Source organism: Ambystoma mexicanum, chromosome 11 (assembly GCF_040938575.1).
Source record: "Ambystoma mexicanum isolate Mex_15411 chromosome 11, UKY_AmexF1_1, whole genome shotgun sequence".
NCBI classification, from domain to species: domain Eukaryota; kingdom Metazoa; phylum Chordata; class Amphibia; order Caudata; family Ambystomatidae; genus Ambystoma; species Ambystoma mexicanum.
Genome location: NC_090934.1, coordinates 18,338,697 through 18,361,134, shown reverse-complemented (window position 1 = coordinate 18,361,134; position 22,438 = coordinate 18,338,697). Strand labels below are relative to the sequence as shown.

At 47.3% G+C, this 22,438-nt stretch overlaps 1 protein-coding gene across 20 annotated transcripts in view; it reads left to right on the top strand.

Moving 5' to 3' along the window:
• The window catches only part of MACF1 (microtubule actin crosslinking factor 1), a 1,825,008-nt gene that overhangs the window by 1,677,524 nt on the left and 125,046 nt on the right, over positions 1-22,438 (top strand). For all 20 annotated transcript variants that reach the window (XM_069622429.1, XM_069622430.1, XM_069622431.1 and 17 more), the window contains 3 exons: positions 722-879; positions 8,517-8,679; positions 19,553-19,707. In XM_069622429.1, the coding sequence (XP_069478530.1) occupies positions 722-879; positions 8,517-8,679; positions 19,553-19,707 (476 nt within the window). The remainder of the gene's footprint in view (positions 1-721; positions 880-8,516; positions 8,680-19,552; positions 19,708-22,438) is intronic.

Genomic DNA, 22,438 nt, shown 5'->3' with positions numbered 1-22,438 from the left:
GCACCCCTCTGCGAGAACGAACATGGCCCATTAAAATGTTCTTTGGGAAGGTACCCATTTGAGAGTCTGCAGCCACACTTTAGCTCACTGTACCTTTCACAGATGGGAAATATCCATTTGCATATCAGTCTTTGTCCCGCCCACACGAACAGTCCAGCACCGAAATGCTATGATGCCCAACAAGGCTGAAACACGTGTATGGGTTTGCTTTTGGTACTCTTGTTCAGAAGGGAATTGCCATTGCATTTCGGTGCTGGACTGCCCATATGGGCAGGACAAAGACTGATATGGACTCATATCAAGACTGATGTGGCTCGGCTCTGCCTGCACGTGGGTGGCCCGGCTCTGCCTGCCCGTGGGTGGCCCGGCTCTGCCTGCACGTGGGTGGGCCGGCTCTGCCTGCGTTTGGCTGGCCCGGCTCTGCCTGCGCAGGGTTGGCCCTGCTCTCCCTGTGCGTGGGGTTGGCCCTCCTCTCCCTGTGCGTGGGGTTGGCCCTCCTCTCCCTGTGCTTGGGGTTGGCCCTCCTCTCCCTGTGCGTGGGGTTGGCTCTGCTCTGCCTGCGCCGGGGTGGCCCTCCTCTGCCTGCACTGCTGTGGCCCGGCTCTGCCGGGGTATCATTGCAGTAACATCTTTTAACCAGCCCCCACAGCTGCCTTTGTCCTCTCCATTGTGATTTCTCTGTCACTGCTCTAACTTTCTGACATGTTCTTTGTCATTGCAGGGAAGTCCTTGAGCCAGGTCCCACCTGTGCCAATGCTCTCTCAATCAGAGACCAAGAATCCACGCATCAACCAGCTGTCTGCCCGCTGGCAGCAAGTCTGGCTCCTGGCCCTGGAGCGTCAGCGAAAGCTCAATGATGTCCTTGACCGTCTGGAAGAGGTGAGAAGCTGCTTGCTTGACAGCCTTTTGGCCCTCTCCCACAGCCAAATGTTTTTTTTAACTTCGTCTGCAGCTATCAGTCCATGATTGGGCTAGAGTTCAGCCTTCTCTTGGTTTGAGGACATTAGTTCAGCTTTCTGGTGAACACAAACTACTTTAATGACTTGAAGGACTGGCTCTCTAAATGGTAGGCTAGTGATAGGCTTGGCTAGTGTACGGTTGAGTTAGATTTGAAGAGACGAACGAATCACAGGAGTCCCGATAAAATGTTCAGCAAAGTCTCTGGAGCGCAGTGGTGTCCTCCAGAGATCATGGCTGTCCCCTGAAGGGTCGTGCTGTCCTATTCTCTTGAGGTTGGGGCTGTCCTCTAAAGGGCAGCGCTCCTCTGGAGGGCATGGCCTCTCGAGGGCGGGCCGTGCTAGCCTCTGGATGGCAGGGACGAGCCAGCCTCTGGTTGGCGGGCCATACTAGCCTTTGGTGGGCCAGGGCCGTCCTGGCCTCTGGAGGGCAGGACCGCGCTGGCCTCTGGAGGGCGGAGCTGCCCTGGCCTCTGGATACGTACAGCATGGCACGGATAACCACACACAAGGCACTCTTAATAATACAAGTTAGGCACAATGTACAAAAATACAGTTGTTTATTTAGGCCTTAAACTCTTATCACTGAAAAACCACAGGTAAGAAACACATTAAAATATTCACTACCAAATGCGCGCATTCACTTTGGTGTGCTCTGCTAGAGCACTAGCACTTCACTTTTAGAATACAGTTAAAGCAGCTTTAGAATACTGTATTTGTATTTTGTATTTGTTTTATTTATATAGCGCAGACCAGGCCCAAGGGCAACTGGGCGCATATCTCAGAAGAACATTACAGGCATGACATATAGTTACAGTGTTTACAATAAATTGTGAACAAAATACAAATGACGTTACAATTCAAGGTAGCAAACAAGAGCAGTAGTGAAGGAGCAGAGCAGAAGAGGGACCCAGTGGGCCAGTCATGATCAGAAGAACTGTTGTTGGTGAGATGTGGCGAGCCAGAGCTTTGCTTTGTGTTTAAATAGGTTGAATGAGGGTAGGGTTCTGATAGGGAGAGGTACGGTGTTCCAAAGCTTGGCGCCAGGACTGGGAAGCTGACGCCCCCAGCAGATTGGAGCTTGAATCTAGGGATCGCAAGACCTTGGGATTGTGCAGATCTGAGTACTCGCGATGGAATATGCTGTGTAAATCGTGAGGCAAGGTACGTTGGGGCCTGATGGTTTATGCATTTGTATGTGAGGGCTAGTGCTTTAAGTGAGATTCTTTGGGCGACTGAAAGCCAATTGAGGTTCTTCCTTTATTTCTGAGATGTGAGCAGAACAAGGGATATTGAGGGCAGCTCTGATGGCATTATTTTGGGTAATCTGTAGTTTATTAAGATTACCCTGGTTAGTGTCTTGGTACAGAGCATTGCAGTAGTCCAGTTTGGACATAACCAAGGTCCTGGCCAAGGTGATGCAGTTCTGAGTGGTAAGGAACGGGCGACAAGCTGAGATCAACTTGCAGGTGTAAGCAGATGCGGAAGCTACTGCATTGGTTTGCCTAGTGAGAGTCAAGGAGGAGTACAGATAAATAACCAAAGTTTTAGTATCTTTGGAAACTTTAATTATGTTACCGTCAATGTTAAACGAATCGAACAGAGAGCTCAGTTTGTTGAGTCTCTGTTGCGTACCTAAGATGAGAAGCTCTGTCTTGTTATCGTTGAGGCACAATTCGTGTTGGGCTATCCATGCTTGGATGACAAGATATGTCATTGAGGGCTTTGGAGTCGGCAATGTAGTCACCAGTGATGGGTATGAGTAACTGGGTGTCATCGGCGTAATTCGTGTAGGTGACGCCCAGATAGTCAAGCACATCAAATAGTGGTTTGGTGAAGACATTGTAGAGAGTTGGGGAGACACAAGACCCTTGAGACACTCCACAAGGGACTGGTGTGCGATCAGCCGATGAGGACGGAGAGAAAACTCTCATGTGCCTATTGTCGAGGAATGACCTGATCGAGTTGGATGCATTGTCGGAGAAGTGGGTGGCGGATTTCAGATGCCGACATAGTATTTGGTGATTGACCAAATCGAAGGCCGCGGAAAGGTCCAGTAGAAGTAGAAGGGCCAGTTTACCGTTGTCTTTGATGTCCTCAATTAGGGTTTTGAGGTCTAGTAGAGCCGTTTCATTCCCGTGTTTAGGTCTGAAGCCCGATTGTCTTGAGCCAAGGAGGTTGTTAGTTTCCAAATAGTTCGGAATCTGCAGGTAAGCTGCTCTGTCAAGTATCTTGAGTAAAAACTGTACAGTAGTGATAGGTCTGTAGTTGGTTGGAGTTTCAGGGTCTAGAGTTGTTTTTTTCAGGAGAGGGATAACCCATGCGTCCAAGTTATTGGGTACCGTTCCAGTTAAGAAAGAGGAGTTGATGAAGGTGGTTATAAAAGAAGCGAGGTCATGTGCCGCTTCCTTAATAATAGGTGCTGGGCAAGAGTCACCTTGGCAGTTGGATGGTTTTAGGTTGCGAATGATGTTTTCGACCTCGAAGATGGTGAGTGGGGTGAAGCTAAAGGGGGTGTGAGAGAAGGAAGTCGTGGGGGTTGTGGAAGGTTTGGTAGGGGGGTTAGTGAGTAAGGTGGTTTGTTTGGCGTTGATTTTTGATTGCAAGGTGGTGATTTTGTTGAGGAGAGCATTTTGGATGTTGCACCAACTGCTGTCTTTAATGCAAGAATCCGGAGCAGGGGAAGGGGATTCCAACTCTTTAAGGATTTTAAATAGCTCCTTGGTGTTGGATTCCGCTTGGGAGATACGTAGGTTGTAAGTCTCCTTTTTGGCTTGAAGGATTGCATCCTTGTAGTTGTGGGTGGTGATAATGAGGCGCTCTTCGTTCGACTCACATGGGTGGCTCTTCCAAAGTGATTCAGCTTCACGTTTTTCTTTATGTAAGGTTCGTAACTGCGAGTGAACCAGGAATTAAGGTGGGCTTGTTGTTTAGCTTTCCGTAATTTGAGCGGTGCTATATTGTCAATGGCTTTAAGCAGTGTTTGATTGAAGATGTCTACTAGGATAGTGGGGTCATTGTAATGGGACGCGCAGTCATTCAGGATGGGAAGGATGAGAGGGAGTAGTTTATCCCTGGTGATGTCTTTTTTGTTCCTTGTGGGGACAGCAGGAGCTATCGTAGGAGGGGTGTGCGGGTTGGTCGCTGGTATGTGGAAGATGATAGTGTGATGGTCAGACCAGGCGCAGGCATAATTGGCGCTTATGGTGGTGTTACAATTAAGATCAGTGATCCAGTCAAGCGTTCTGCCCTTGATATGGGTGGGTTTGTCTATGCTTTGCTGGAAGCCTAAGTTAGCAAGTGTGGTGGCAACCTCAGAGGCCAGGTGGTCCTTAGTGTCGGATAGGCCAAGGTTAAGGTCACCTAGAAGCAGTACCTGAGAGTTGGGTTTGGTATTGACGGTCAGGATGGCAGTGATCTCATCTGTGAAGGTGCCAAGAGGTCCTGGGGGTCTATAGATGAGGTGGAGAGTAGCAGTGTTGGTTGGGGAAAAGGTGAGTTTCACAGAGAGGGATTCTGCCGAGCTAAGCTCAGTATTAGGGATGGTTCTAAGTGTGATGTTATTTCTATGTATGAATGCGACTCCACCTCCTTTGGAGGTTGATTGTCAGTCAGCTCTAATAATCGAGTATCCGTTGTGGGTGGCGAGGGCAAGAACTGGGCCAGAGGCTGCGTGTAACCAGGTTTCAGTAATGGCCACAAAATCGAGGTTTTGAGCAGTGATGAGGTCAGAGATATCCAGCGCGTGGGCCGTGATAGATCTGGCATTAATGAGGGCGCCCTGGAGTTCTTTAGTGGAGATTGTGCTCTGGGAGGGTGGCGACTTCTGCGTAGTGTGGAGGGTAGTAGTAGTGTAGGAATGCTGAATGATATATGATATGCTATGATATGGCATTTGTAACGCGCCTATACACAAGTGTTTCAAGGCGCGAAAATGCTGCGGGCAGGAAGGGCGCGAGGCAGTCTAGAGCCAAGTCGGAGATTCCTATCTTTGAGCGTGCACGGTTGATTAGGTGTAGGTTTGGTGGCAAAGTGTTGGAGCCATAGGGCAGGGTCATTGAGATAAGGGTTGCTGATGAGCATTGTGGGATAGTGTGAGGTGGAGTGAAGGGGATAGGACTTAGCAATGCTAGAAGTAGGGGAGCAGAAGGATGTGGTGATGGTGGGTCCTACTATGATAGCACAAATAAGGTAGCCGACAGTTGGCAGTGACCGCATGTTGTGATCCCAATGTCCTAACCGTCTGTGGGGAGAGGTGTGAGTGCACTGCAGGGTACGAGGAGAAGTTCCGCTCTGGGCAGAGGTGGAGTTGGCCAGGTGCTGCGGCTTACTAGGTAGGTACATTTGCAAGAGTGCAATCAATGACTCGAAGGCAATGGTTCAGCTAGGCCGACTAGGTAGGTACATGTGCAAAAATACGGGCAGCAAGAGTCTTACCAAGTCTGTTGTTGTGCAATGGCAATAGTCGCTAGATTCGAATAATGCATTTGGGCTAAAAAACAACAATTCCAAATATGGTTAAGCATGATGAGGGGTAGTGTGGTCCAGCTCACGGGAGGGTGTGGCTCTCAGGGGGATTAGGTGCCTAGATTTTGCGCGATGCGCTGGTGACACCCTAAGAAAGCGTGGTGGCGCGGGTGTCCATTAGGTACGAGAGAAGAGAGCAGACGCACATTTGTGGTTTACTGGGGTCTGGGACTGTGTAGGATGCAGCAGATCAGGTAGGTTAGTGGAGGAGACTGATCATGCGTGGCCTCTACGCAGCTGTAAGGATGTGGTCGCAGAATGTTACCTGAAAAACCGGGTGTTGGAGGTCCAGGGGTTCTGGCAGTCGGCAGTAAACAGGCTGACAACAGGCATCAGCCTTGTCCTCGAGGGCCTTGACGAAGGAGGGCCGGCATTGCCTGCCGGCGCCCAATGGTGGGTGTAATGGCTTCTGTAGCCAATCAGCAGTGCTGATGCTGCTGCTGGATGCCTAGTAAGGCACAGATGGCTGGAGGCATCGAGGGGCGGCCATCTTGGAAGGAGGTACAACGTGTACCTTGTTGCTTATTTTTAAGCACAAATCATGCTTTTTCGGTGCTGGGCGGGTGCGGGGCGGGCTGCACGGGACGCGGGTTCCTGACTGGGTGTCATGTGTGCAGGCAAGTGAGGCTGCGGGAGAAGAATCACGAGTGCAGCGATGCAATACGGGGCATAGCGCGGTAGGGCAGCTCTGTAGAATAGTAACGCAAGTGAATAAATAGAACCAGGTAAGTAACCCATCACTAAGATGTAGAAAATAAGAGTTAGAAACATCATACAACTCCTTCTAAATTAAAGCACTATGCCTTAAAAAGTCCTTCCCTAGCTAGAAGAGATGGGGCCGAGTTCCCTAGAGTCCTAGGTCCCAAGGCAGTCCTCTTCATAAGGGTAGGAGTCTTAAAGAGTTTGTAACTGTCCCAAAGTTAGATAACAATTGCAGAAAAGTTATTTGCAGACCCTCTGATTTGATGTAACCACCGTAAGGGAAGCCAAGGGGAGGATCCTTACCTAGAACTCCACTGCTCATGGTCAGGCAAGGGAGAGGTTGGGTACAATTTTTAAACCCGATGGAGGTGGGGGGGGGTAGGAACAGGCATGGTTACTCACCCCTTTGTAACCAGATTTACACTGGGACCAGTGTCAGAGCTCCTGAAATTGCAGACGCCCCTTTTCTCATACCTTGGTTCCATGGAAGGAAGTTCAGGGATCTCAGGTGCAGAGGTCACTTTAGGCCTCTATATTTTTGGGTTCGGCTAGTTTGCGGTTCTGTGCTCCGAGTGATCGGTCCTCGACACTGTACACCTCTACCAGACTGAAGAAAAGAGTATTACTTCAGTTATAACTTCAGAGGACTCCCAGGACACAATGCAGGTGGTGTTTTATAATCTGAGGATCTTCAAAGTTCCAAAGCCTTTCCGGGGGTGATGACCGTAGCAGCGTGGTAGGCCAACTTGAAGCTGGCCAGCCCACATGATGGTTCCGTTCGCTTGGGCTGTCTTTCAAGGGCAGGGTCCTCAAGCGGGGTGAAGACTGGCTGTTTCCACTGGTCCAGGGGCCAAAGTACCAATGCAGGCCTTCAGGAGATCAGCAGAGGAGCAGGGCTTTGCTGGTACGGTTGAATAAAGTGGTGTTGGCGGGCTTCCAAGGACATTCTCCTCTTAATAGGGTTCTCGGCTCCGACGGTGGTCTGACGATTGGCTTCAGGAGTCCGCCCCCCAAACCCCACCAATGGCAATGATAACCATTCAAACTGGCAGAGGCTATCCAATCCTGGACAGCCTCTGGTGAACACATCTGTCCTGGCCGTCATCAGCCCCCGCATCCGGCCACACACACAGAACGTCACTTTGCCTGGGAAAGCAAGAGCTCTCCCAGGGTAAAGGCTTTCCATGTTTGAGAGGAGGAAGAAGGAGGAAGAAGGCCAAACAAGTAGATGGGGACAGGACAGGTGGTTCTATAGAGTATATGGTACTCCGTATGGCATCAATCGGTAAAATGCAAAACTGCACAAGAGAACAAAAGGGGTAAAACAGGATCTGATGCCACCAGCCCATCTGGGACACTTCATGTTAGTAACCACAACGTTACAGCTATAGGGATACAAAGTGTCCTTAATGCACTTCACTGTAAGGTGATGTGTGCAGGAAAAATAGACCCAGACTTTTACCACAGAGAACAGAGTTCTCTTGCACTGATAGCCATGCAGACTTATCATTTCCCACCAAAACAGATGGGTTTAGTAAGGTAAGTGGTAAGTACAGTAAAAATACGTCACTGGCCTACAAAGGTCGGAAGAGGTTCAAACCAATAGCAAAATGTTGGGTGTCCCATTGATGTCTATGAAGGGGAAACGCCAAAAAGAATATATTTCCTTACAATAACTCTTCCAGGCGATTCTCACCCTCATCGTGGTGTTTCTTCAAATACGATTTACTGGGCTGGGTATGCAGAGTGCTTCCATGGATTGTCAACGCTCACTCTTTGTGAGGCTCCCCACGCCCATCCTCAACCAGGCTGTGCTACATGCCAGTGCCCTTAGTGTTCATACCATTCTGTCTTGACTTTTAATAACCTCTGTGTTGATAGCAGTCTTTCTCGTGGCGCTGCTGTGCAATCCTGTGATTCACTCCTGTATGACTTGAGTGTGTGCTTTTCATAGCAGGTGTGAGGAGCGTCATAGTGCTTTTGAATGCCTTTGATAATTCTAGCCATTTTGATTTTGACTCCACTCATGGGGTATTTATAAGTTGGGACCTTGCCATCCAATTGATTGTGTCTAGAACTCCTTGGGGACTCCCAGTGAGAGACCTTGCGAATGTCATGCTTCTTTGTAAAGGGCTCTATTTTCTGACTTCAAAGATTTCTTGCGCAGCCAGGTCTCTTGACAGCCCCTTGCTTTGACCCCCTTCATCAGTAAGTCGCTCTTTCTCTCCTTTTCCCTCTCATGCACTTTTTTTCACTTGCTCTGTCTTGCTTGCTCAATCTTTATCTCAATCTCTTTTTCTTTCTTCTAATTCCTACATGGTTTTGTTGCAGTTAAAGGAATTTGCCAACTTTGACTTTGACGTGTGGCGGAAGAAGTACATGCGATGGATGAACCACAAGAAGTCACGTGTCATGGATTTCTTCCGACGAATCGACAAGGACCAGGACGGCAAGATCACGCGGCAGGAATTCATCGATGGGATCTTGGCATCCAGTGAGTGCCTTCTTTCCCTTGCACCCTTTTGTACCCGCTTCTCACACTTCTGCTGTCCACGGTGTTCCCTCTCACCACCTGTCCTGCCTCTTTGTGACTATAACCCATGTTCTGGAGTGTTTTCCGCATCCCTCTAGTTGTGGCTGTGTAATCACCTATCCTAAGTGTACACAGGGTTCCACCCAAGAGATGAACCAAGCTCTCTAAGGGTAGGTACGGTAGAGCAGTCCGGCTTGACTTCACAGGAAGGCTCGTGCATAGGTACACTCCTACAAGAATACACTGTACAGGAATACTGAAAATGGACACTTTGTTTCTATAATTACACAGAGTAATTAGTATTTCAAATGGGCACTTTGGGGGCACAGAGCACATGGCAAAACACAGTGTATGTATAAAACACAGTAAAGTGCCACAGGCAGACACTTTCCACTCCTGAGGTAAAGGTATGACTATTACACTGTGATGAACCTAGTACCTATAAGGCTAAAGGATAGGAGAAAAGGGAACCCGAAATAACAGTAAAATGCCTTTTGCAGAGTCCTAGTCGGGACACACAATCCCCCAGTGCATGAATAGTCACTTAAATCCCCACAGCATCTAGTAGAAAGTAACATGATTAATACACAGGTGACCATATTCTCAATACAGTACCAAGAGGGAGTTAAGGGAGGGTTAGCACTTGCCCAGCAATCACCAGCAGGCCACGAATATGTCACAATAGGCATCCCCTTACATTACTAGACCAGTACAGTCTCATCGCCACCTAGAAAGACTTACTATAATGTGACCTCATCTGCAAGCAGTATCACACCCTGTTCCCCTACAACAGGAGTGCCCCAATAGGCATCCCCTTACATTACTAGACCAGTACAGTCTCATCACCACCTAGAAAGACTTACTATAATGTAACCTCATCTGCAAGCAGTATCACACCCTGTTCCCCTACAACAGGAGTGCCCCAATAGGCATCCCCTTACATTACTAGACCAGTACAGTCTCATCGCCACCTAGAAAGACTTACTATAATGTAACCTCATCTGCAAGCAGTATCACACCCTGTTCCCCTACAGCAGGAGTGCCCCAATAGGTATCCCCTTACATTACTAGACCAGTACAGTCTCATCGCCACCTAGAAAGACTTACTATAATGTAACCTCATCTGCAACCAGTATCACACCCTGTTCCCCTACAGCAGGAGTGCCCCAATAGGCATCCCCTTACATTACTAGACCAGTACAGTCTCATCGCCACCTAGAAAGACTTACTATAATGTAACCTCATTTGCAAGCAGTATCACACCCTGTTCCCCTACAGCAGGAGTGCCCCAATAGGTATCCCCTTACATTACTAGACCAGTACAGTCTCATCGCCACCTAGAAAGACTTACTATAATGTAACCTCATCTGCAAGCAGTATCACACCCTGTCCCCCTACAGCAGGAGTGCCCCAATAGGCATCCCCTTAAATTACTAGACCAGTACAGTCTCATCACAACCTAGAAAGACTTACTATAATGTAGCCTCATCTGCAAGCAGTATCACACCCTGTTCCCCTACAGCAGGAGTGCCACAATAGGCATCCCCTTACATTTCTAGACCAGTACAGTCTCATCGCCACCTAGAAAGACTTACTATAATGCAACCTCATCTGCAAGCAGTATATCACCCTGTTCCCCTACAGCAGGAGTGCCCCAATAGGCATCCCCTTACATTACTAGACCAGTACAGTCTCATCGCCACCTATAAAGACTTACTATAATGTAACCCCATCTGCAAGCAGTATCACACCCTGTTCCCCTACAGCAGGAGTGCCCCAATAGGCATCCCCTTACATTACTAGACCAGTACAATCTCATCGCCACCTAGAAAGACTTACTATAATGTAACCTCATCTGCAAGCAGTATCACACCCTGTTCCCCTACAGCAGCAGTGCCCTGAAATCTGCAGTAAATCCTAGGAAGATATGTCGTCTTTTCTTGTAAACTCCAGCCACCCAAAGCGGACCACGGAAGAATGCCACTGTTTACCGAAGTACCTTGAGTTTACAAGTTGCAGAAACGTTCCCCATGTGATCAAACAGGACATGACAAATCCAGTAGGCAGAGCTGTGGCGATGGGAAAGGGCAGGTAGGTTCTCTTCTACCCCACAGGTTCAGGAATAATGCCAGTGGAGAACCCCTTGAAGAGTTCCTGAGCCAGTGCCAAGGCCCAGCCAGCAAGAGAGGGAGGGAAGGAAGCAGAGCAGACATTCCACTGGACAACCACAATGGAAGGGTCCTGCAGCATCCCCATCGCAAGGGCCCAAGGATTCCCGGATGGGAAATCTGACAAGTACTTACAGCACTAGATGCATAGTACTTGGATCTGAGCCAGCGAAATAACCCAGTGAGTACAAGGCTCCTTCCTCAGTGCAAGATACAGGATCTGGCCCCCAGAAACCTGCTCTGCGGACCCGTGGCGAACCAGGCAACCAAAAAGAAGCTGCCTTCCCAGCAGGATGGCCAGCACGCCCACGTGCATACGCAATGTTGAAGATGGCACCTCAAAGTCAGAGGAGCTCAACCAAGTGGATCCAACGGACTTGAAGGGCAAAATGGGGCACCAGTGGAAAATGGTACCACCATGGAGCAAAGGTGGAGGTCCCCAGACTCCCTATTGCAAGGCATGAGGCCAAAGAGGGTAACAAAGGAAAACCCAGGACATCAAGTCAAGCTTGCAAGGAGGAGCATGAACAGCCTAGGAAGGACAAAGGCATAATGATGAAACCAGAGCAAGGGACAAAGGAAACGGAGGCAACACAATATGGCCAAACCGGGTCCTAAAATTCAGCAGTCCAGCTGCTTGGCAAAATATCTAGTGTTCCAGGTAAGAATCAGAGAGATGAAGAATTCACAGGGTCTAGATGTAGGTTTTCCTAGCTGGCAGGGTGTAGTTTTTCCTGCCTGGCAGGGTGTAGATTTTGCTATCTGGCAGCATTCAGTTCTCACCCCTTCATCAGCCACCCAGGGTGTAGGCTTTCCTAGGTCACAGGGTGTAGGTTCTTCTAGGTAGCTGGTTATGATGCCTAGCTGGCAGCGTGTAGGTTTTCCTTGCTGGCAGGGTGTAGGTTTTCCTTGCTGGCAGGGTGTAGGTTTTCCTAGCTGGCAGGGTGTAGGGTTCCCTAGCCAGCAGGGTGTAGGTTTTCCTAGCCGGCAAGGTGTAGGTTTTCCGGACTGGCAGGATTTAGGTTTCCTAGCTTGCAGGGTGTAGGCTGTCCTACCTAGCTGGTTATAGTGCTAGCTGGCAGGGTGTAGGTAGGTTTTCCTAGCTGGCTGGTTGTAGGTTTTCCTAGCTGGCTGGGTGTAGGTTTTCCTAGCTAGCTTTGTGTAGGTTTTCCTAGCTGGTAGTGTGTAGGTTTTCCTAGCTGGCAGGGTGTAGGTTTTCCTGCCTAGCTAGTTATGATGACTAGCTGGCAGCGTGTAGGTTTTCCTTGCTGGCAGGGTGTAAGTTTTCCTTGCTGGCAGGGTGTAGGTTTTCCTTGCTGGCAGGGTATAGGTTTTCCTTGCTGGCAGGGTATAGGATTTCCTTGCTGGCAGGGTGTAGGATTTCCTTGCTGGAAGGGTATAGGTTTTCCTTGCTGGCAGGGTGTAGGTTTTCCTTGCTGGCAGGGTGTAGGTTTTCCTTGCTAGCTGACTGTTGGGAAAGATTCTCTTTGCTGCACCTTTCCTTCCATCTTGATGAAACCCCCAAACATTTTGCTTTTATTATTTAATCTGACCTGTACTGTTTGCTGTGCAGTGAAGCCTTACGCTTCACTACACTGGCCTTTGCTCATATGTCATGGGGATACTGACATGTCCTTCAGGCTGCCAGTACTGGGAAACCTTGTTTCCCTCAGTCGTGTTACTATGTTACTACTTTTTGTTACTTTTGTATCACTTGTGGTACCTTTTTATCATTGTACTACAATGCAGTCCACACTGCAGTACAATGGAGTACCTTTTTGCTTTGCCCTAGACTAACACTCAGAGGATTTTTGGTTGCTTTAGGTGTGCTAAAAGGATAAGCTGGTGGCAGCAGTGACTTTTCCCCACTCTATGGGAATTTTCATTTTAGCCTTACCACGTTTGGGTACTAATTGTGGCTACTGGTCAAACAAGGCCGTGCCACGAGATTTTTCGCTTGTCCTTTTTGCCAGCTTGTTCTTTAGCCTTCTTCCTGGCCCGAGAGGCAAGAAAAATCCTTATAAGGACTTCCAGTGCCCAGGAAAGCAGCAGCTTTTGGCAGGCTACTGGAGGGCTGTGTGTGTTTGCTGGCAGGATGTGGGCTGGGACTGTCTGGTCCCAATCCACAAACTGGTTTCAGTGTGTCCGAGTGGTATGCATGAATGTTCCCGCCAGTGGTCCTGATTGGACCACTCCTGGGGGGGTGTGTGGGCTAGTCCTGCTATTGGCTAGTGGGAGTTTCAGCTCTTACCTGGCTTTTAAAATAAGAAGAGGACCCTTGCACCCATTCTTCAGAGATCCTGGAGAAACCTGAAGGAGCCAAGTATCCTGTCCAGCTGTGAGACCAGCGAAGAAACCTGAGACCTGACTGAAGGAGGACTGGCGACTAACTTCTTCTGCTGTCCTGGAGGAGCCCTGTCTTGCTCGTGATATTTACCAGTCCTGCGAAGGTGCTGCGATCCTTGGAGTGGAGAGACGATCCCTTCTTGCCGTCTGCTCGGTGCCTTGCCAAAGGAAACCTTCTGAAGTGCCCTGGAACCGTCCTGTGGCGGACCAGCTTCGATTTTGGGCTACCGTGCTGCTGGCGTCACCGTTCCGAGTTTCGGCCTGAAACTTGGGGGGATCGCCAGCTGGCCCTACGAGACAAACCTCTGCAAACATTCGCATCGAGGGGACCCAAGATAGGAGGAAAGGACAGGCCGCAGCTGCTGAGCCCCTGTCGCCGTACTGCGATGACCACCATCGGAAATTGCTTGCTTGACCCGAGTCAGTAATGAGAGTGGTCCTGCATCGTATTTTGCTGCAATCTTCCATTGAGAGTCCTTGCAACAGTGAAAGACAGCAACCAGAGATCAGCTCGAACCTGCAACCCCTGTGAATCGAGGACTGCGACTTTCAGTGGGAAAAGCAATGTAGGACCCTCGTCCTTTGTCCTGCCATGTCTGGGGAAGAATCGGAGTAGAGGGGGTAAGTTGCAGAGCTTCTAACCTACCCCTATACTCCTATTATAAATCAATGGGCTTATAATAAACCTTTATTCTAACAATTTTGGCTTTGCCATTGCTTGCTTGCGCAAGACCTCTTAAAGTTGGGGCTGCTCTTGGTAGTTCGTTTTACTTGTACCCTAACCCTAAGAACCCTTCACTGGACCCCAGAGACCCTACGTGCATTTTTTCCTGCATCAAAGATTCTGTGGAACTTTAACCTGAACTATTGGGCAAAAGGCCTCTGACAACTTAGGTGTTAGGTCACAAATCTTCCTGACCTGGGTCAACCGCAGTACATTTTGCTTTATTAGTGGGATATTTTTCCTTACTGCCTCAGTGAGTGGGAACCTTTTTACACACTCACATAATCTTGAACTCTTTTTATGGGAGTCATGTTTTTGAATCTCCATAGTGTCTTTTTAAAGTTATCCTCTTTAACAACTTATTGGCAATACGTGCCTGTTGTTGCTGGGTTGACCTAGGGGCTCCCCTTTTAACTTTCTTGTGCTAACCTTGAGAGAACTACAGTTCCCAAGGGTAGTAAGGATCTGTGGATCTCTTTTACATTTTATTCTGTGAAGCCAGCACACCCCACCTTATGTGGAGTGCTGGGGAGATGCAGTGTATCGCAGAAAAAGAGAATAAGTAGGTGCACAGCAAGTGTTTCAATTATAAAGTAAACTTTCTAAATGTGTAATAATGTAGACATTCTTTCCAGGTGCGGGGGAGGAAAAATGATCCTGGCACAGAATCACTATAACGTGTAAGTGAGGAAAAAAACGAGGATCCCCAAAGGTAGGAGCCCTCCCGTCCCCTGCACTCTTTTCAAAATCCATCAATTGATGGTTCATCAATGTCAAATAAATTCAAATTAATCATTCCGTTGTATTTAGAGTTACATAAATAATGAGAATAATCACTTGTAAGTTTTTGTAAAAAGAAACCAAACAGGTTTTTAATTTGCAATTAACAATCAATTCACACTTAGATTCTGAACGGAAAAAGAGCTAAGATAACTGTCAACAAAGTGATAAGTAGTGGTAGTCCATGTATACAATTGAGTAATGGCTGACGTGTTTCGGGAACAATATCCCTTCTTCTTGAGCCAAGCAGGTTTAAACTGAATACATGAATAGAGAGTGTTTCAGTCCTTTCAACTATAATCACGTTGAAGTCACGTACATAAATAGAACATAAATAGAAGAATAAGCAAAGGTCAATCAAGAATTGTACTGCCAAGTCTAAAGGAACTTAAAGGCTGCTAGTCCAGTGTACCCTCATTAGAGGAGCCACCAAAGTGGCCAGTGCGCATCAACATGCTCATTACACGCCCCAAGAGTGGAAAATTACAATTCAAAGTGTGCTTCCAAACCAAATTACAACTATATTGCCTGCTAAGCATACCTTAAGTGTGAAGTAGGTGAAAACTGTGTCGTCCCCGGCAATGGTTGAGGAGGATGTGTTCCAAATCTTAACACACCAATTTATATTGAGGTTCCTATCCTGAGTGTGGAGCGCCTATAATACAAAATAAGAGGTATGGCAATGACCCGCATGATCAAAGTACCTGCAATAGGATACATATTGACATCATATAAAGAGTGACTTTATAAATCTAAATGCTAATCATGAGATTCTGCATAGAGTTTTTAGTCAAAATATATCCATGACACCGTACAAGAGGTACAGACGCAAGGTCAAAATTTACTTAGATTAATGATGACTCGAAAATTACAAGAAATGATAGCTTACCGCCCAGGTCAGAAGATCTGGAGGTCTGAAAGTGTTAAATCCTATATCCTAAACGAATCACGTGGAGTGTCAGGCACAGTTGGAAAAAAGATTTGGTTTTCTGTAAAAAAAACAGAAAAAAATACCGGGTCAGATAAGTAGCTGGCAAGTGTGTTCTGTAGTTAGCAGTGACTCTGAATTAATGCTAACATTCAATTCAAAGGCAATTATGTGTTCCTGCTTACCTCAGCGATGTGAATCGCACGATCCACATTAACGAGTGGAAAGGAGCATTTCACTTCAAAGTGTGAATATCTACGCCACGCGGCTCGTGAACAGAAAAGAGCGTTCCTTCGTCCGCCCAGCAGTGGGTTTACACGTCTCCCTAGCAATCCTCTCCGCATTTAGGCAGACATTCTATGGCTTGTTACACGTTGGTAAACATAGTAAGTGGACTATTCCAGGTCCTGCAATGTAAATGGTAAAGCTAAGTGGCGGATAAATGAGCGCCATCTTGGAGTGTACGTGATGCTGTTTGTTAATTCAGTATCTAACTACAGAGGTGTATAGAGTTGTCACCAAGCATAATGGACTGTGTAAAAATAATGTGAAATAATTATACAGGAGGGCTGTATAGTAGAATGAAAAACATTCACTAAAGACTGGTAAACGATTGGACTATGCAAATCGATATTGAAATACTTGATTGCACGCACATGAGCAATGCATCATTGGCCACAGTGGGTACTCCAACAACAGGTTAACATCTGTATTATATGAACACAAAAAGAATTACATCGAATGGAAATGCAAACTCATCATAGGTATACATTTAACGGCAGTGGGCCGGTTAACAGATCCTGGACTGTAGATAATTTAACAATTGTTCCACTGTCAAGATTCTTGTGTTAAATCCACTTTGTGCCTTGTAGGTCCATAGTTCTACTTTTTAGAGTAAGATTACCCCCACTAAGGATGAGGGAAAAAAAGTATAGCTGGTGAGTAAATATGTGTTGGCTGTTCAGGGATTAGATAAAGCACCTCAGAGAGAACTCCTTATTCAGACCATGTGGATTTAATGTATCAAGTAGGTGTATCCAAAACTTTTCCCTACGGGAGAGGATAGATTGATAGTCTCCCCCTCTGTATGGTTTCTTGACTATCTCCAAAATCTGGAATTTAAACTGGGCTATTGTATGTTGATGTTGAGTGAAATGTCTTGCCAGTGGGGACTTTGTGTTCTTGCATCGGATGTTAGATTTATGTTCAGTTAGTCTTTCTTTCACTGCTCTTCTAGTCTGGCCCACATATAATTTACCGCATGGGCATTTAATTGCATAAATGGCCCCTGTTGACATGCAGGTGGCAGAATCACGTAATTTATACTTCTTGCCAGATTGGGGATGCGTTACATTTTCACCCTTGATTACGTTATTGCAATGGGAGCATCCCAAGAATGGAAATGTACCTTTCTTTCTAGTTTGTAAAAGTTGCTGTTTCTCTTTAGGCGGTTTCTCAGCTCTCACCAATTTGTCTCTCAGGTTTCGGCCTCTCTTGAAGGCCATCATAGGAGACTTTGGGAATAATTTCGCAAGACATGGGTCGTTTTGGAGTAGTCCCCAGTGTTTCTTAATTGATCTCCCCACTTGGAAACTTTGGCGGGAGTACTTCGTGATGTAGAGTAGTGGTGTTTTTTTGTTTTTGACCTTAGGTGTAAGTAGTTGTTATTTGCTCACACTTGATGATACAGTGTATCCCCTTTCCCATTAAAACTGTAACAATTGTGTTGCAGGGTCAAGCTTACCTTCAATGGCTGGTGTCAGTGATACCTTGTATTAATTTGGTGCACCTTTACTGCGGTCTGTGTTCACAGTTGCAGTAAAGGCACCTAAGGGTGCTCATTTTACCAAAATGGCCCGGTCTTCCTTTTTTGCCATTCTAGTGTTTCTTGTCGTTTATTGTTCCTTCCCCTGACATCCAGGGTGGGAAATTCCTTTGTGTGATTTTTATCTTTGGCGGGAGTGTGGACTCCCCACACAGGCTCCAGTCTGTCTGTGAGAGCAGGAAGTGAGGGAGGAGCCCAAAACTCCCCAGCCCTTTGTCTTACGCCTTGCTTGAATGGAGACAAATCCCACTGGGAGGGTGGCTGTCCTGATTGGACAACCAGACAACCCCTTCTTGTAAAATGCGGGGAAAGAATGCAGAGGTTGTGCTGTAATTCCTGATAAATACTGCGAACCTTGAAGCTGAAGAAAAGTTGACTGCTGGAACCGAAGAGGAAGATGAAGGAAGCACGGCTGAAGCGATTTCCAGCGACTGGAGAGCCTGCTGTGTAACCGTAGCCTGCTGCAGCCCTTCCTGCCAATCGACATGGGGACTCCGGAAACGACGACCCAGAGCATGGTGAGACCCACTAGACTCAAGAAGACCTGCATTTTGAGCCATCTCCCACGTTGCTGCGACCATGTGTTGTTGCAATACCCCAATACCATGGGACCTCAAGCCATTGTGCGGTGCACAGTCTTCCGAATTCTGAATCTCGCTGAAACTTCATGGGCATCCTGGTGGATCTCCAGAGACACAAATCGAGTCCAAAAAGTCCCCTCACTAGAGTGCTGGACCTTTAAAACTACGAGAATTCAAACGCGATTTTCTGTCTTCCTCTGTGCTCCTTGAAAAGGCACGAAATCTGCAGAACCGCATTCAGCCGCGAGGGACACCTTGCCTAGAGCCTTCTTCATTGGTCCCTGCTGCAAAGTCCCTTCTGAGGTCTTGTTTTCAGTCACCACGACAAGAAATCCACTGACCAGGTATTTTGCTGCAGACCCTGAAGTCCTCCTGCTGCAAAATCTTCTTCAATGCTGAGGTACTGTGTTGGCTTGGGTATGTACTTATTTCAAGCCTGTTAGGATTTCTGTGTAGCTGTGGGTTGTTTTCTGTGATGGGGAGGCCTCTCATCCAGTGCACCCAGTCCCACTGCTAGAATCCTGCTAGGGTGTCGTCTGCAAAGCCCCTGGGCCCTCTTCTAACCCTAGAAGTAAAGTACTCTGTTTGCCCAGTTTTCTATGGAACTCTGACTTTTGCTACTAAAGAACCTATTCTGACACTGCCTGTTGGTCACTAGTCCTAGTGACCCCTCTTCTGCCACTGAGAACACTCATGCTCCAAGAATAAGGGAAAGACTTTCAAGGGATTGAGACTTTTGCCTAGAAAAGAAAATACGTGTCTAAAAGTTACTTGTAAAGAGTTGGTTGGTAAATGTAATTCTAAGAGTGAACAGTTACAAATGTACTTACTTATCTTGAATGTGTGATGCACTATTCTCAAAAGTATGGTTAACATATTTTCTTCCTTAGAAACTGTTTTGCCTTTCCAATAGAAAGTAGATGTGAAGGTATTTTACTCTCCTGTGATTAGGTTGTGGCTCTTCCCAGAAGTAAAGTGTTGGTATCACCAGATTATTCCTTTGAGGATAATTGTATGAGTGTCCTCCAACTGGGTCTTGCTTCCCCTGACTTGCTGCTAGCCTGTCCCGAATAAGTCTACATTAGGTTGTTGCCTACCTAGAATAACTTTGAGACATTCAGAAAAAGTGTAACATTGGGTTTTACTTTCCCCTTCGTTGTGAGGATGAAAAAAGAATGTGGGTTTTACTTCCCATGTGTTAGCTGTGTGCCGTCCAAAAATAAATTACAAGAGTTACTGCTTACCTCAATCGGGGGTTCCCTGATTTTAAAAGCACCTCTATTCTAGCTGCACTGCTCACCCTTGGTCCTACCTGTGATCTCTGGAGGTGCCCCTGGTGTGCAGGACTGTGTTTCCTCCCAGCTAGGTTAATGTTTATCATATTTCTATAGCGCCTTAGGCAAGCACCTAGCGCTCTATAAACTCCATGCATGCGAGGTTACACCGTTTTAATTTCAATCTGACACAAGTCTTTCTTCGCAGAGTTTCCCACCACTAAGCTGGAGATGACGGCTGTGGCGGATATCTTTGACCGTGATGGGGATGGCTATATCGATTACTACGAGTTTGTGGCTGCGCTGCACCCCAACAAGGATGCGTACCGGCCTACCACTGATGCGGACAAGATTGAGGATGAGGTAAGCCATCCAGAGGGTCAAGGGGCTGTCCAAATGTGGCTTGGATTGGAAGAGGGGGAGGAATGTGGCAGAGGTAGACTGGGAAGATGACCCAGGGACAGAGGAGCAGCCGTGCCACAGAGGAAGGTTCATCCTGAGCATGTGGCCTGTATATCCTTTCCCTGAGCATGTGGCCTGTACATCCCGTCCCTGGGCACATGGCCTGTACATCCCTTCCCAGAGCATGTGACCGGTGCGTCCCTGGGCACATGGCCTGTACATCCCTTTCCTGAGCACCTGACCTGTGCGTCCCTGGGCACGTTCCCTTCCAATAGCACGTGACCTGTGTGTCCCTGTGCAGGCGGCCTGTACATCCCTGAGCATGTGGCCTGTGCATCCCCTCCCTGAGCACCTGATGTTAGGTAAGAATTGGTGCAGTCCAACTGGTGAGGACTACACAAGACTTATCTGCTTGGTATTAGGTAACCCGCCTTTCGGTATAGGTATGTCTACACAAGTTGGTAGTGTGACTGAGCAGCCAGGCCTATCTCAAGAGGGGTAAATGTGAGCTGTAGAGCTGTACAATTGAAATCAATAAGTACAAGTAGCCAAGTAACACTTACACACTTAAAGTTATATATAAATATTTATATATAATATATACAATGTTTAAATAAGCATTCTTTAAAAAGCTGTATCTACTAATAACATTCAATTAAAGTTTGGATTCAGTTTGTAAAGGAGAGTAACAGTTGGTAAATACTTTATGGTAACACATGTTCCAGCACACGGATGTGACTTCAGGTCAGTATTGCACTTCTCTCAGTTACCAATTCAGTTATTGAGTTGTAAAGGAAGGAATGGTTAGAATAAGGCTGAACCTACTTTCCACAGTTTGTAAAACAATTACAATCTCCTAAGGGGGGGCAAGTAAACGTTCATCCCAGCAAGAATAGTAATCACAATTATAACCTATGAGGGAACAAGTACTGCCAAAGCCAGTAGGTTCAGAAGGAGGCCTTTAGGGAGCCAGGACAGCCAAAGTCAATAGTTCTGATGCACTCCTTCTTAGATAAAGTCAATCACAATGACACCAGTGAGCTACTTTGTAGAGACCACCAGCTGTTAGGCCAGTGCAGGTGAGTTGATATCAACTCTAAAGTGGAACAAAAGCACTTCGCAGGATAGGAAGCACAGCCTAGGGCTAAAAGGTGAACACCCCAAGCCCCACAGTACCTGTGAATCGAAGAAGTTTCCAGCTGGATTCCTCCTTGCTACAGCTTGGCAGACCCTTGTTTCTGGACCTTGGTTGTGGTGACAAAAGGAAGGACATCTGGCGGGGTCCTGCGGCAGTACTCGGAAGAGGGACTCCTCAGCTACAGATTTCCGTTATTTCAGCGGCACTTCAGTGTTTTGGTGCCTTTTCCTCGGCGTCAATGAAGAACGAATATCTCTGGTTGGAAGAAGCTTGCTCCCTCTGTCCTGGACTCTGGTGAGGGGGCTCTGGATCAAGATTGCCAGTCTCTGTAGGGTCCTTGGGATGGCCACGAAGATCGGGCGGAATTCGGACTTCGCAAGATGATGCACTTGTCAATGGTCACAGGACCCCTGGCATTGGGCTTCTGCAGCTCTGGTGAGGCACAGCAAGTCGGGGGTTGTGCCAAATGGAAGCTTATCTTGAGGCTGGTTGCTCCCACCAGCCCAAGGGAGGAAGTCATCCCGTGCAGGTTTTCCCAGTCGAAATGAAAACGGGGTTGGCACAGCTGCAGGGCTTCACTGGGCATTTTGCAGTCCAGGGGGTGCTGCTGGCGTCTCGTCACGTCTTCTTCTTTGGATGTTCCTCTCTAGTGGTCGACTCTACCTCCTAGTCACTAAATCCTTGCTTTTTATGTGATTTCCCATTTATTCACATCCTGTGCTGTCAATCACACAGCATGGTGGCTGTCCTGAAGACAGCCAATCAGGACCGGTTTCATTCAGGCACACCTAGAAACAAAGGACAGGGAAGTTTCGGGACCATCCCTCACTTCCTGCCTTTTCAGACACACTGGAGCCTGGACGGGCTTCAGGGCTGAAACCTGCCAAAGGCAAAACACACAAAGGGCTCAAACCAGTTTCAACTAAGAGTAAAAGGCCAGAAGAAACTAACAAACAGAAAATGGCGAAAAAAGAAGACGGGCCATTTTGTGGAAAATGGACACCCATGGGTGCTGCATTGCAGCTGAGGGTTCAGCTTGCGGTAAAGATGCACACTGGTAGTAACATTAAACCACTGGCACCAGCCATTTAAAGTAAGTTAGTGTAACAAAAAATGTTATATGAGAAGTGGGAGAGGAATTACTAGGTAACCTCCCAGCACTCCGCAAAGGGTGGTGTGTGCTGGCCCCACAAAGAGAAAAGTAAGACCGGAATCATCTTACTATTCCTGGGAACGGTAGTTCACCCAAGAAAGTGTATTTAAACATTCATTGAAGTCCAAAGGACTTTTCAGTGGCACTGCACCTAATGTGCTATGTGTCACTATACAAAAAGCAGATGCGTATGGAGTTTGTCAGACTCCAAAAACAGTGTAAAAACACAAAAATCCGAGTCAGGAAAAACACACGAGAGAGGGCGAGTGGAAAAAGTCACAAGCCCTAAGTCCACCAAAAGAGCTGGGGGTCTCTAAGGTTAACGGGAATTAGCACAGAAATTAAAACTCTCCCTAACACTTGACCTGAGAATCCCTGGGCACGTGGCCGTACATCCCTTC